Source organism: Carlito syrichta, unplaced genomic scaffold, assembly GCF_000164805.1.
Source record: "Carlito syrichta isolate Samal-C Ts95f unplaced genomic scaffold, Tarsius_syrichta-2.0.1 Scaffold301807, whole genome shotgun sequence".
Taxonomy (NCBI): domain Eukaryota; kingdom Metazoa; phylum Chordata; class Mammalia; order Primates; family Tarsiidae; genus Carlito; species Carlito syrichta.
This window is the reverse complement of record NW_007245903.1, coordinates 828,069-840,766: the sequence shown is the minus strand read 5'-3', so window position 1 is coordinate 840,766 and position 12,698 is coordinate 828,069. Positions and strand designations below refer to the sequence as shown.

The 12,698-nt window shown below is 41.0% G+C and overlaps 1 protein-coding gene across 1 annotated transcript in view; it reads left to right on the top strand.

Annotated features, from left to right (window-relative positions):
- Nucleotides 1-12,698, top strand: part of TRAPPC3L (trafficking protein particle complex 3 like) — a 48,644-nt gene that overhangs the window by 4,622 nt on the left and 31,324 nt on the right. Inside the window, exons 2-3 of the mRNA XM_008055274.2 lie at nucleotides 5,010-5,107; nucleotides 8,769-8,868. Coding sequence (XP_008053465.1) covers nucleotides 5,010-5,107; nucleotides 8,769-8,868 — 198 coding nt within the window. The remainder of the gene's footprint in view (nucleotides 1-5,009; nucleotides 5,108-8,768; nucleotides 8,869-12,698) is intronic.

The window sequence follows — 12,698 nt, the reverse complement described above, 5'->3', positions numbered from 1 at the left end:
GCTCCGGCGATCCTTCCACCTCAGCCTTCCAAGTAGCCGGAATTACAGGCATGCGCTACCACGCCCAGCTGATTTTTTGATTTATTGTAGAGATGAGGTCTCGCTGCCCAGGTGGGTCTCGAACCCACGGGCTCAGGCAATCCACTCACCTCAGCCTCCCAAAGGCGCGGGATTATAGGCTGAGCCACCGAGCCCGGCTGGGATTGTGCTTTTTATTTGGGTTTCTGTTTGTTTATTGTTGGTGTATATAAATGCAACTGATTTTTGCACATTATTTTGTAACCTGAGACTTTGCCAAAGTCCTTTATCAGTTCAAGGAGGTTTTTGACAGATTCTCTTGGGGTTTTGAGGTATAGCATCATATTGTCTGCAAAGAGGGATACCTTGACTTCCTCTTTTCCTATTTGGATACCCCTGATCTCCTTGTCTGATTGCTCTAGCTATGACTTCCTAAACTATATTGAAAAAGAGGGGTGAGAGTGGACATCCTTGTCTTGTTCTGGTTTTCAGGGGAAATAGTTCCAAATTTCTGTCTTTTCAGCAGTATGTTGACTGTGGGTTTCTCATAGATGGCTCTTACTATTTTGAGGTATGTTCCATCTATACCTAGATGTTCAAACATTTTTATCAAGAAGGGATGCTAGATTTTATCAAAAACTTTTTCCACGTCTAAAGATATAACTATGTGTTTTTTTTTTTTAAATATCTGTTGATGTATTTAATTACCTTTATGGTCTTACAAATGTTGAACCAGCCATGCATCCCAGGGATGAAGCCTGCTTGGTCATGGTGGATGATTTTGAGATGTGCTGTTGGGTCCGTTTTGCTAGGATCTTGTTGAGAGTTTTAGCATCTATGTTCATCAAGGATATTGGCCTGTAGCTCTCTTTCTTTGTTGGATCTTTACCTGGTTTGAGTATCAATGTGATGTTAGCTTCATAAAATGATTTGGGGAGAGTTCCATCTTTCTCAATTGCCTGGAATACTTTCAGTAGGATTGGTGTCAGTTCCTCCTTGTATGTTTTGTAGAATTCTGCTGGAGAGCTATCTTGTCCAGGGCCTTTTTGTAGGAAGTTTTCTTATGACATAGTCAATTTCCTGGATTGTTATTGGTCTATTTAGGGTCTCTATCTCTTCTTGTTTCAACCTGGGGAGGTTGTTTGATATCAGAAAGTCCTCCATTTTATTTAGATTTTCAAGTTTGTTTCCATACAAATGTACATAGTAGTCTCTGATAATCTGTTATATTTCTTTGGGGTCAGTTGTGACTTGATCTTTCGCATTTCAGATTGTGTTTATTTAGGTTTTTTTCTCTTTTTCTTGGTCAGTATAGCTAGGGGTCCATCAATCTTGTTTATCCTTTCAAAGAACCAGCTTTTTGTTTTGTTTGCTTTTTGTATTATCTTTTTCTCTTCTATGTCCCAAATTTGGGTTTTTATTTTGGTGATCTGGATTCTTCTGCTGAAGTTAGTATTTTGATGGTCTTGCTTTCCCAGCTTCCTCAGGTGATTTTTTTAGGTTAACTTGCAATCTTTCCATTTTCTTCATGTGTCTTTGTAGAGATATGAATTCCCCTCTTAATACTGCTTTCATGGCATCCCAGAGGTTTTGGTAAGATGTTCCTTTGTTTTCAGTTTTCAGTTGTTTCCAGGTATCTTTTAATGTCTGTTTTGATTTCTATGTTGATCCAGGAGTTGTTTAGCATCATGCTATTTAGTGTCCATGTCTTTGTGGGTTTGGGGGGAACTTTGTTGGTGTTGATATTTATTTTTATTCCACTGTGGTCTGAGAAGGTGCAGGACAGTATTTCAATCTTATGGAATTTGTTGATGCTTGATTTATGGCCAAGGATGTGATCGATCTTAGAGTATGTTCCGTGTGGTAATGAGTAGAATGTATTATCTGTGGTTGTTGGTTGGAATGTTCTGTAGGTATCAATTAAGTTCAGTTGGTCAAGCGTCATGTTGAGGTTCCATATCTCCTTGTTGATTTTTTGTCTTGATGATAACAGAGACTTTTTAAAGTGAATTAACTGGGGTTTGTGTTTTCTGTTTCCTGTATTTCAACACATCTACTTTAAGCCAAACCTAAATGTCCTTAATTGGTTTTTATTTATAATTCACTTTAAAAACGGGACCTATTTTGGAGGTCTAAAAAGAAAGTGCACATTCCCCCTTTTTTTCTCAAAGTAAAAAGGTAAAATTATCTCAAAACCATGCTGCTGCAGTTGTGCTCATCCTCTAAAGTTCTCTCTGGCAGGTCTGGGTCCTTCAGGGATTGTGGGGACCATGAGATATTTCACCCAATTCTTCCTTCCAGCTGAAAACATGGTCAGCACATATCAAAAGCTATCCTAGAAAAATAGAAACTTATATTAGAAATTAGTGTGTATAGGCTGGGCGCAGTGGTTCAAGTCTGTAATCTCAACACTTTGGGAGGTTGAGGGGAGAGGACTGCCTGAGCCCAGTTGTTCAAGATTAGCCTGGGCAACTTGGTGAGACCTTGTCTCTACAATAAATACAAAAATTAGCTGGAGTGGTGGTGTCTGCCTGTAGTTCCAGCTATTTGAAAAGCTGAAGTGGAAGGATAGCCTGAGCCCATCAAGTCAAGGTTGCGGTGACTGAGTGTGCCCCTGCACTCCAGCCTGGGTGACAGATTGAGACTCCAACTTAAAAAAAAAAACTGTGTGTGTGTGTGTGTGTGTGTGTGTGTGTGTGTGTGTATTTTGAGTCTGTTGTCCAGGCTGGAGTGTAGTGGCACAATCATGACTCATCACATGGGTTCCTGGGCTCAGGTGATCCTCCTCAGTCTCCTGGGTAGCTGGGACTACAGGTATGCACCACCATGCTGGACTAATTTTTTATTTTTATTTTTATTTTTAGAGATGAGGTCTCGCTATGTTGCTCAGTCTGTTCTCGAACTCCTGGGCTCAAACATTCCTCCCACCTTGGCCTCCCAAAGTGCTGGGATTACAGGCATGAGCCACCATGCCCAGTCAGAAATTAGTATTTTTTAAAACCTTCCTCCGTACTTGCTTTGGCAACACATATACTAAAACTGGAATGATACAGAGAAGATTATCAAGGCCCCTGCACCAGGATGACATACAAATTTGTGAAGCGTTTCTTATTTTTATCATTCTTCTCAGACCTAGAAACGACAATATCCATTAAACTATCAACATAATTCTTCTCAGACCGGGAAATGACACTACAGAAATTCATATGAAACATAAATGACCACAAATAGTCAAAAAAATCCTTAGAAAAAGAAGCAAAGTAGGAGATATCACACTTCCAGACTTTAAACTTCACTATAAGGCTACAATAAGCAAAACAACCTGGTATTGGTACAAGAACAGGCATATGGACCAATGGAACAGGATAGAGATTCCGGAAGCAAAATCTCACTTTCTCAACCAACTTGTCTTTGACAAAGCCTCCACCAACAACCACTGGGGAAGGGAGAACCTATTCAGTAAATGGTGCTGGGAAAACTAGCTAATCATTTGTGGAAGATTGAAACAGGACCCCTATCTGTTACCAGGCACAAAAGTCAACTCTAAATGGATCAAAGACTAAATGTAAAACCTCAAACTATAAGAATTCTAGAAAATGCAGGAGGCACCCTTATAGAAATCGGAGTAGGCAACCAATTCCCGATCAAAACCCCAAAAGCCCATGCCAAAAGAGATAAGGTAGACAAGTGGGACCTCATTAAACTGAAAAGCTTCTGCAAAGCAAAAGAAACCTCAAGAGCCAAGGAGACAGCCCACAGAATGGGGAAAAAAATTTTGCCAACTGTATATCTGACAAAGGCCTAACATCCAAGATCTAAAAGGAACTCAAATGTGCCAAAAGGAGAAAAACAAACACCTCCATTAAAAAGTGGGCAAAAGACATAGACATTTCTCAAAAGAAGATATATGGGCAGCCAACAGACACATGAAAAAGTGCCCAGCCTCACTAATCATCAGAGAAATGCAAATCAAACCACATTGAGATACCACCTAATCCCAGTAAGAATGGGCATCATTAATTAAAAAAAAACAAAAAACAACAGATGCTGGTGAGGATGTGGAGAAAAGAAAAAGCTTTTCTACACTGCTAGGGGCATGCAAACTATTTCAACCTGTATGGAAAACAGTGTGTGATTTCTAAAAGAACTAGAAATTGACTTTTCATATGACCCAGCAATCCCTCTACTGGGGATATACCCAGAGGAATGTAAACCATTACCTGCACACGCATGTTTATTGAAGCACTATTCACAATAGCAAAAACATGGAACCAACCATGCTACCTATCAAAACTGGACTGGATTTTAAAACTGTGGTACATATACATGATGGAATATTATGCAGCCATAAAGAAGGACAAACATATGGACTTTGCAGTAACTTTGATGGATTTAGATTCTATCATACTCAGTGATCTATCACAGAAACAAAGAACAAGGTACCATATGTTTTCACTCATAAGTGGACCCTGAACATTTATCATACTAATACAAGAAAAGAACTGGCAATAGTGGACGACTGCCAGGATGGGGGTGGGGACAAAATATCATTAAGGTTACCTGATTTCAAACCAGACAAAGTAGGGACCAAAGGAAGGCCCAGACTTTACCTGTTTGATTTCCACTTGTATACCTAATCCTGAATTGTACCCCACATCTTTAAAATAAAATATCTAAAAAATAAAAAAAGCTTTCCTCCATAAAAATACATTGCAAGTATATAATGTAAGCAAATGCATACAAAGATGTTTTCATTTCAAGAAATTCATTTTATTTCACAGCTTTCCTTCCCACCACAGCAAGTTATCGAAATGTGAGTTTAATTTTTTCTCAAAAGTGCAAATTGTTGCAATAATAGGAGAGTGGAGAAAAAGGAACAGATTATCTCTAAGGCTGCTTCCAAGCAGAAGGTTTTGTTTAAAAAAAAAGAAAAGAAAAGAAATACAGTAGTATTTTTGCCTATAACCAAAAAACTATCCTTTTTTCTCCAGAACAGAGATCTCTTTGTCCTCACGTATGGAGCCCTAGTTGCCCAGCTGTGTAAGGATTATGAAAAGGATGAAGATGTGAACCAGTACTTAGATAAGATGTAAGTGGAAGTCTTTTATTCTTGTGGAACACTCACCATTTCCTATCATTGCCTGCACTCTTTTCCACTTCTGATGGTATCACCAGTTCATCTGTCTCCATGAATCACATCTCAGACTGGGCAGAATTTCTCATAACTGCCATTTAAGTTGACAGTATGAAATCACAGGAGGGAACCATGTTCCTCGTGAATATCAAGTGTAGATTGTTTTATTTTTTGTTAGAAATTATTGTTGGGTACAGTGACTCATGTTTGTAATCCCAGCACTTTGGGAGGCAGGGGCAAGAGGGTTACCTGAGCCCAGGGGTTCTAGACTAGCCTGGACAACTTGATGAGAACTAATCTCTACAACTTAAAAAAATTAATCAGGCATGGTAGTGCCCACCAGTAGTTCCAACTACTCAAAAGACTGAGGTGGAAGGATCACCTGAGCCCAGGAGGTCAAAGCTGTGATGGCCATGAATGTGCCACTGTACTCCTGCCTGGGCGACAGAGTGAGACTCCGACAAATATATATATATATTTATTCACTTGCTATTCACTTATAAGCAAAGGGTGTGGTAAAACTGAAATTGTTCTCTTAATGTGATAGAACACCCAACTTTATTATTATCAGAAGTCTGTGTTCTAGCATAACTTCTTCCCATGTAAACATACGTTTACATGAGCACAGGCTGTCTATGGAAGGATACCCAGAAACTACCAAAGGTGGTTGCCCAGGAGGAGACCAAGAGATGATGGGCTGGAAAGATATTTATTTTTCCAACACAATATTTTTATTGTTTGACTGTTTTTATCATTACTATACTTTTCTTTACAAATATGTATTTTTACCATTCTTTCCTTTAGGAATAAAGCCTATTCCCTCTGTCTTTATGCTTGGTGAGTCCTCCCGCACAAATTCAACCTTTAATTTTCTCAAAATAATTATATGATCATCAGATTATTGCCAAACAATAAAATATCTGTCAACAGTTTTTTGGAATTTCATAATTATAAGCCCCAAAAATGACTTTAACAAAGCAATGACTAAAAAATGTGTACTGGTTAGATTTATTTTAGGAAGGTTGAAGAAGAAACTTAGCTTAGCATTTTAGAGCTTTTTAAAAAGGTTTATTGTATTTTCAGCTGACATGCAAAAAGAAAAAAAATGACCATGTGAAGAAAAGCTTGAAAGATCTTTTTATTTTTATTTATTTTATTTATTTATTTTATTTTTTGAGTTGGAGTCTCACTTGGTCGCCCAGACTGGAGTGCAGTGGACGCTCCCGGCCACCGCAGCCTCTACCTGCTGGGCTCCTGCGATCCTTCTGCCTCAGCCTTCCGAGTAGCTGGAATTACAGGCATGCGCTACCGTGCCTGGCTGATTTTTGATTTATTGTAGAGATGAAGTCTCGCTGCTGAGGCGGGTCTCGAACCCATGGGCTCAGGCAATCCACTCACCTCAGCCTCCCAAAGGCGCGGGATTACAGGCTGAGCCACCGAGCCTGGCGAAAGATCTTTTTTAAATCCTTGCTTTCATCCCTTTCTATATGCCTACTCTTTTTCTTCTTAAAAAGTTACTTTTTATTAATGTTGCTGGTACATATCTTTTTTTCTTTCTCATTTCTCCGTATTTAGTCAGGAGCCCAGCTGTCCACCTGTGGCCTTTCAGTCACTATCTTCACTGGCCTGTCTGCAGAAGCTGCCAAAGGTGTTGACACTTATGTCACACTTCAATACCTGACATAGCATTTCCAGAAATGGCTTCATTTTATCTGACTTATGTTAAATTTGCATGGTTTTGTGGAATACTTATAGAAAACAGAGAAGCTCATTTATCTGAATTATTTATTTGAGTTGGTTCTCTGAGTCCACATTTTAAACAATACGAATAAACATTAAAGAATAAATTTTGAGAGGCTGCAGAAAGACCTCTCCTTAGGAAAAAAAAATCACATTTAGCTTTCTTTAATAGCTTCTGCTGAGAGTCTTTTACATTTTTAATTTATAACATATTTACTTTGCAGAAACATGCCCTTTGACCAAAGCAATCTATATAGATGTAGCACTGCTCATACATTTTGGCTTCTTATCAAGGTTCCCGGTGGCTGGGCTGTGGATGTGCCTTATGATAATTAGAAAACACTGGAAACATTAAAAAAATCCTGGCACAACTATTTCTGTAAAGTAGACATCCTGTTCATTAAAAGTTCTGTGTGAGCTTCCCAGTTAGAATCACAAGCCATCTTTCTCTAAAGTCAAAGAAGCTACATGGAAGGTTTCTATTCTTTCAGAAATATGCACAGGTTAGCTCACAAGACTGAATGAATTTGTAAGCACTCTCACAGCAAATCCATCTCCCTGTGACCATCCAGTCACCAAGCCCTCCATCCCTCTTTCATCCTCTGGAGCAATTGTTGTCTCTGAAGCTGCGGTGTCTTCTCTTGCCAGGCCTTTTGTGGCTCCATCAGAAATCATTCACTTGTGCATGGGTGTGTGACTGTGAAGTTAAAAGACCAACTTTGTGCCAGAGTTTGGCAAAAACAGTATTCCTTTTTATCTTCACCACAAAAGTCCTATTTCTTCACCCAGACTAGATGTCCTCATGAGTCTGAGACTCTGGCCTTTCTCTGTATTCTACTTGGAAATCGAGTTGTTTCAGTCTTGAAAGTGAGTGTTCGACTAGCTCAGACATGGGCTTTGCTGTGTTCTCACATCTCAGCAAAAAGATGTTCAGAGCTGTACTTCACATTTTTCAAGCTATGTTCCTGGGCGAAGTGTACAGATTTATTCCCCTGGAATGAAAAATGAGTTTCTGAATTTGGCTTTTTTTCTCTCGGTAAACTTCAGAGTCCTGACTGCGAAAACCTTCACGGACAGCAATGAATGTCTTCCTGTTCCCTTCGTCCCCTCCTTCAGCCCCACCCTGGAAATGCCCACCCTGTTGCCAGAGCTGTGCTAAGGGAAGAGCAAGCATTAGGGTATCCCGGCTGCTGTGGACAAGTTAGTTAGATGCTTACCTGGCTTCTGTCGCAGCTGAGGATGAGTGTCGGCTGCCAGTGAAAAACACAGGACTGCAGACCCCCACCTTCATCCATCCCATTCACATTGTTGAGTTTGGGCCACACTTGGTTGTAGGCAGGTATCCCTGCTCTAGGAAGCCAGGCAGTACTTTCTGGGTGTGCTGCTCTCTGCTTCTGTGGTCTGAGGGATGAACAGGAAGCCCATTGCCAAAGGCCATGTGACTTGTCATGCTTGGTTATTCACTTGCCCAAGTCGAGTGTTAAATATACAAATTCATTCTCTCTCTCACTCTTTTTTTTGAGTCAGAGTCTCTGTTGGCCAGGCTGGAGTGCAGTGGCATGCTCACGGCCACTGCACCCTTGACCTCCTGGGCTCAGGCAATCCTTTCGCCTCAGCCTTCCAATTAGCTGGAACTACAGACATGCCCCACCACGCCTGTCTAATTTTTTTTGATTTATTATAGAAACAAGGTCTCGCCATGCTGCCCAGGCTGGTCTCAAGCCAGTGGGCTCAGGCAATCCTCTCGCCTCTACCTCTCAAAGTGCTGGGATGAAAAGCATGAGCCACCACACCCAGTCTGCAAATCCATTCTCAAACACGGGTAGACGTGCCAATCACACAGCATTGCTTTTCAGACCACTCTCTTCATCCATAGGGGTTACGGCATTGGGACGCGACTCGTGGAAGACTTTTTGGCTCGATCCTGCGTGGGAAGATGCCATAGTTATTCAGAAATTGCGGACATCATTGCCCAGGTAAACATATTTTTATCTCTGTCCACGTTTTGAGAATCACCGATTCTTTCCGAGTTTGGTGGTTTTCTGTTCTGACTGGCCAGATTCCATTGGTGTTCATTGTTAGGTGCTGAGAAAGGGGATTCTGATTGAAAAGCAATTTATTTCAGCACAGAGATATAAAGCTCCTGGGACCTGAGAGATGCATTTAAGCACCTATAGATTTTCCTGACTATGAGAGTCTGTGTGTATCCCACCTTGGGAAGAGCATTTCAAGAAGGTAACAGAAGGGGATGAATAGGGTCACCTTGCAGACATATGTCCCATGCCAGCTTCTTTTTTTGAGTTGAAGTCTCACTCTGTCGCCCAGACTGGAGTGCAGTAGCATGCTCCCGACCACTGCAGCCTCGACCTGCTGGGCTCCAGCAATCCTTCCACTCAGCCTTCCAAGTAGCAGGAACCACAGGCGCGCACTACCACACCTGGCTAATTTTTTGATTTATTGTAGACGTGAGGTCTCGCCAAGTTGTCCAGGCAGATCTCGAACCTGCGGGGTCAGGCAATCCACTCACCTCAGCCTCCCAAAGCGCAGGATTACAGGCTGAGCCACCGAGCCTGGCCTGCCAGCTTCTTTACAGAGTCATTTTCACACAGGGAAGGAGGTTGTCTTTGGTTCATCTGGGAGTGCTGTTGCAGTCATATCCAGAGCAATGTTTTCCCAAGAGAAAGATAGAGCTTCCTGTAAATGTATGTGTTCTAAGAACTTCCACAGCCCTGATGTGTAGGAGATAACTTGGAACCACTCAGGACTGGCTCAAACTTATGAGATAGAAAATTGGGAGATGCATCTTTAGACAGTATTTCTTTAATCTGCAGGTCTGTGGTTATCAATTTAGTGTGTTAATCTGTGAACAACCAAGAATGTATGCATGGATAGGTTGTGGTGAGCCGCCTCCAGGTTCACACAGTGGCCAGATAGTCCATCACGCTCTCTTCTCTCATGGTTTCTACTGCTGTCAACCATGACCACACTACATCTTCACATGAGTGGCTGCAGCTCTTTTGCATAGTGCTATCAGATTCCAAATTCAGGCTTACATACTTTTTGTCTTTCATCCTCGCAATAACCCTCGGAAGTAGGCAGAATTGGAGTTATTATCCCTATTTTCCAGAAAAGAAAACTGAGTCCCAGAAAGAACATGATGAACACTGAATAAATGTATGTGTGGAAAAAAATTCTACATTGAAAATACAATTCAAATGAGAGATTTTTTCACTTATTGGTATTATTACTGTTACTATATCACGGCTGGCAAATCACATGGCTGACGTTGTTATCCTGGTGTCTTCCAACCTTAACATAGTGAGATTGCCATATCGCAATGTGGGTTTTTTTTAAAGTTTGTTCCCATATTGGCAAAAATATAAGTAAGATCCTGAAACAGTGGTTTAAAACAATAAAATAAAATGATGTTTAACTACACCTATTCTAAGGGCAATAATACAAGAATACTAGCTGGTTTTTCTTTTTCCGTGTCGTGTTTTAATGACGAAACTGAGACTAGCTGTTTTAATGGAAATAGTTTAAGTCTATAAACAGAGATGATTGTATTTTGTTGTATTTCAAGTTGATAGCTCCCCTAGATCTTTGGATTAGAAGACCGCAGTATCCCTGTAAGAAGATGGTCTGACTGATTTGAGAAAGATTCTCCCTCGACCTTTACCCTAATATCAAATATGAACTATGTCAGGGAAAGCCAAGCTTGCACATTCTCAAGGCAGTAGAACATTGGCTCACAATTTGAAAAATCATATCATGTGGAAAATAAAACCAGACTCATGCATTGAGGGATGCTAGTTGGGCTTTGATGTCTGAAGGAGGAAATAATCCCAGGGGTGATTAGAGATTCCATTCTGAAGATATGTGAACACACCCAGGGAATGTTTCATTTCTTCTGGATGTGTTTCTATATGTGTGGTACATGTATTTTTCCATTTAGTAATATATTCACTTATGTTTAAAATGAGATGACTAACAACAAAAAAATCTGTTGAAAAAAGAGCATCAGCCAACGAGAAGTTGGGAGACACAGCCGCCTCGCTGGGAGCCTGGAATTACCTCCTGTTGTGGTAGAAGACCAGCATTCCTGACCCTTGCCCAGTACCCTTGGCCCGGAGAGTGTTGGTGATCTATACTGCTGGGCATTGGTGAGAGCAGTGCAGGGGCAGAGGAAGGTCCCTGCTCCTTCTCACCATCTCTCTTCCTGGTTCTGAGGGCAGAGCTCAAGTCATGTAAAGCTGCAGAAGAGACTCAGGAGGAATAGATGAATCCATGGGTTCACCTTAATCAGAGCACTGTAAGGAAACAAGGTCACTCCAACAGAAAACAAAAGTAATCACTTTTTACGCCAGGATCATGAACCTCAAATAATTCATGAAAGTCCTTCCAGAGGTGGCTGAGACAATTAGTAGTTTCAGGTAAAACTCTCCTGTGACCCGTGGCCTTGGTCAGCACACCTTCCTTCCCTACTAGCTACAGGATAATTACAAAGCTGAAAGCCAAAATTAAATATGCCAACCCCGAAGCTCCTGTTTATGTGGGGTGTAAAGTCACAATTAGTACTTGGTGGGTCCTCAGTGCAACTCAACTGTCAGAAAAGCAAAGGGGAAGGGGAGTGGGGGAGGAGGGACAGCAAAATTCAGCCGGGAGTTGTTCCTCACGTAACAACGCATCTAAGGGATCCTGAGGCCCTTCACAAGGGACCCTGCATTTCACCTGATCATGAAGTCTTCAAGTGTGCCATGGGTCCTCTGGGTAGTTAGTGAGGAGACCACATGGAGGAACAGATCTCTGGCACTCACACTGCACGCTGCACACTGCACACTTCCCAGTTGCTTTGAGGAGAAGGGTCGTGTAGCTTCAGGGATGAATAACATTCCCCTTTCTCTTGTTTTTCTTCCTTCTTTTCCTCCCAAAGGAGAAGTCTCTGTCATTAGGGTCTCTGGCAAATCCTTGGGACAGGTGGTAGACTTCCAATTGCGCCATCTAGTGATCGGAAAAGAAATCCCCTGACAGAAGCCAAATCGAAAAAAATTCTTTAGTTGGCCTTGCATTTTACATAAAAGAGATGAAAGGTTCATCTAACGTCAACTTTCTGCAACATTAAAAAGCATACATTTAAAAAATAAGATTTCATTATTTGCAAGTTAACTTTTTATTGTGGGTGTTTTAAAGTTCAACTACAGATGTTAAGATATACTTATTTTCTTAATTATAAAAGGCAGTGTTATAAAAGATATTTTAAAATTTTAATAGTACAGAGATTTTCTTCATAAAAGTTGAAAGTAATTCACACCTATTATCCATGGCTCCCTTACAAGAACTTTGTGAAGTGAAAAGAACATCTGTCTTTAGCCCCATTTTACAAATAGTGCAACTGAGACTTGCTTGATATCACCAAGGACACATAGTTAAGAAAAGCTAACTTAGAATTTAATTCTTCCATCCTTATTCCTGTGCTTTTTCCAAATATGAATTGTTTCTTTAAAAATATACATTTAGGCCAGGCGTGGTGGATCACGCCTATAATCCCAGCACTTTGATAGACCAAGATGAAAGGATTGCCTAAGCCCATGGGTTCAAGACCAGCATGGACAACCTGGCAAGATCTCATCTCTACAATAAATTTTTAAAAAAATAGTCAGAAGCTGGGCTCGGTGGCTCAGCCTGTAATCCCGCGCCTTTGGGAGGCTGAGGTGAGTGGATTGCCTGAGTCCGTGGGTTCGAGACCAGCCTGGGCAGCGAGACCTCATCTCTACAATAAATCAAAAAATCAGCTGGGCGTGGTAGC